Source organism: Sinocyclocheilus rhinocerous, unplaced genomic scaffold (assembly GCF_001515625.1).
Source record: "Sinocyclocheilus rhinocerous isolate Xijiao unplaced genomic scaffold, SAMN03320098_v1.1 scaffold2578, whole genome shotgun sequence".
NCBI classification, from domain to species: Eukaryota; Metazoa; Chordata; class Actinopteri; order Cypriniformes; family Cyprinidae; genus Sinocyclocheilus; species Sinocyclocheilus rhinocerous.
In genome coordinates, this window is record NW_015643596.1 from 345,323 (window position 1) to 347,127 (window position 1,805).

The 1,805-nt window shown below is 35.5% G+C and overlaps 1 protein-coding gene across 1 annotated transcript in view; it reads left to right on the forward strand.

Annotated features, from left to right (window-relative positions):
- The first annotated feature begins 247 nt into the window (after positions 1-247).
- Positions 248-1,805, forward strand: part of LOC107757446 (GTP-binding protein 1-like) — an 8,368-nt gene continuing 6,810 nt past the window's right edge. Inside the window, 1 exon segment of the mRNA XM_016574924.1 lies at positions 248-464. Within this exon segment, the coding sequence (XP_016430410.1) occupies positions 297-464 (168 nt within the window). The 5' untranslated portion in view covers positions 248-296.

Below are 1,805 nucleotides of genomic sequence, written 5' to 3' on the forward strand. Positions count from 1 at the left end.
GTGTGTCAAGACAGAAACTATTTAAAAAAAATAGTTTTTAAAAGAAAGTGATAAAAAACTATAAAGTTCAGAAGGGCTTTTTCAGACGTGCCTGTAAACTATGAATTAATTATTCACGAGGAGGCGTGTCTCCCAGAGGCCCCATCTTCCTCATACAAAAAAACTGCATGTAAACTACGCAAGACAGGTTAGTATGACGAAGTTGTGAGTTTAAACTAAACTCACCCTAGATTTAGAGGCGAAAAACAAAACTAAACTCGAACAATCTCTTTTCCAGACGCAGGCTGGAGGAGCATATGGCGGCGACGGAGACCAGCTTAAGCCCGGCGGTGGAGTCGGTGGTGCCGGCTTGTATGTTCGCACCTGACCCGGACTGCGCGGAGGAGTCGCCCGGCGCTGAGCGCAGCGACGCCGGCGACAACCAGAACGGGGAAGCCGAGGATCATTTAGACCTCACCAGCAAGGTGGCTCTCAGGCCTAAGCGTTCGTTTGAACGCTTATCTGTGTGCACGAACCAGTACAAGAGTTTATTTGATAAAGGTGTTTAAACACATTTAACAACTTTGAATTCAAAGCAGAAGCGCTGCATGAGTGACACGTTGGCTGTGCATGTGAACTCCAGCTGGCACTACAAGAACTGTAGCGTTACTGACCCCAGACTATACAGACTTATGTGCATGTGTGCGATCGAACCTGAACATGATTAACATTGTGATAGGGTGAATTTAAGGTTGTTGCCCTTTTAATGCATGTAAAACTGCAGTAAAAAGTGCAACATGAAAACGCGTTTGCTTCAAATATAGATTTGTAGGTGCCTAAAAAGTATTTGGGTGCTTAAAAATATACAGATATTTTTTTTAAATATATTTATTAAAATTAGATTTGATTAGATTTAGAATCATAAAATGATAAAACAAATATATTTACATTTTTCTTTTCAAATTATTACATTAATTTATAGTTTGATGTATGTTGGGTTTGTAACAATAAAAATTAAGAATTGCACTTAATTAAATATAATGGAATTATAAAATTACAGATAGACTGTTTGTAAATAGGTTTAATTGCAAAAATGACTCAAAAAAGTTAAGTTATAGCCTGCTGTCTAAAGCATTGGAATTACTTTTATTTAAATTTTCATTTGAATAACTTAAAACCTACCAAACTACTTATATATAAAAAAATTCAAATACATTTCACTGTATGCATATATATATATATATATGTGTGTGTGTGGAATGCATTCCAATATTTTGGTAATTAAAAAGTTAGTCATAGCCTGCTGTCAGTGAAATTTATTTTACTTAAATAGACTTAAACTTTTTGTATTAAAAAAATAAGGTTTGAAAAGTGTGCTTGTGGTGTCATTAAAAAATAAAATAGACCCACAAATGCTGTCGAAAGTTAATGTGAATTATCATCAACCCAGCCATTCAGCCCTCGATGTATGTTTTTTTTTTATAGACATATTTTCATATGGTTTTGTGTTGCAGAAACGCTTAAGTTATTACAGAGGTTACTCAAGTCTCCAGGATGCAGAAAAATTCCAGTTTTGGTGCAAAACAAGGATGACGTCATTGTTACGGCCTCAAACTTCAGCTCAGAAAGGTAATTTTGCTTAAAGGGGTCATATGATGTTGCTAAAAAGAACATTATTTTTTGTATTTGGTGTAATGAAATGTGTTTATGAGGTTTAAGGTTTAAAAAACACATTATTTTCCACATACTGTACATTATTGTTTCTCCTCTATGCCCCGCCTTTCTGAAACGCGTCGATTTTTACAAAACTCATCGGTCTGAAAAGC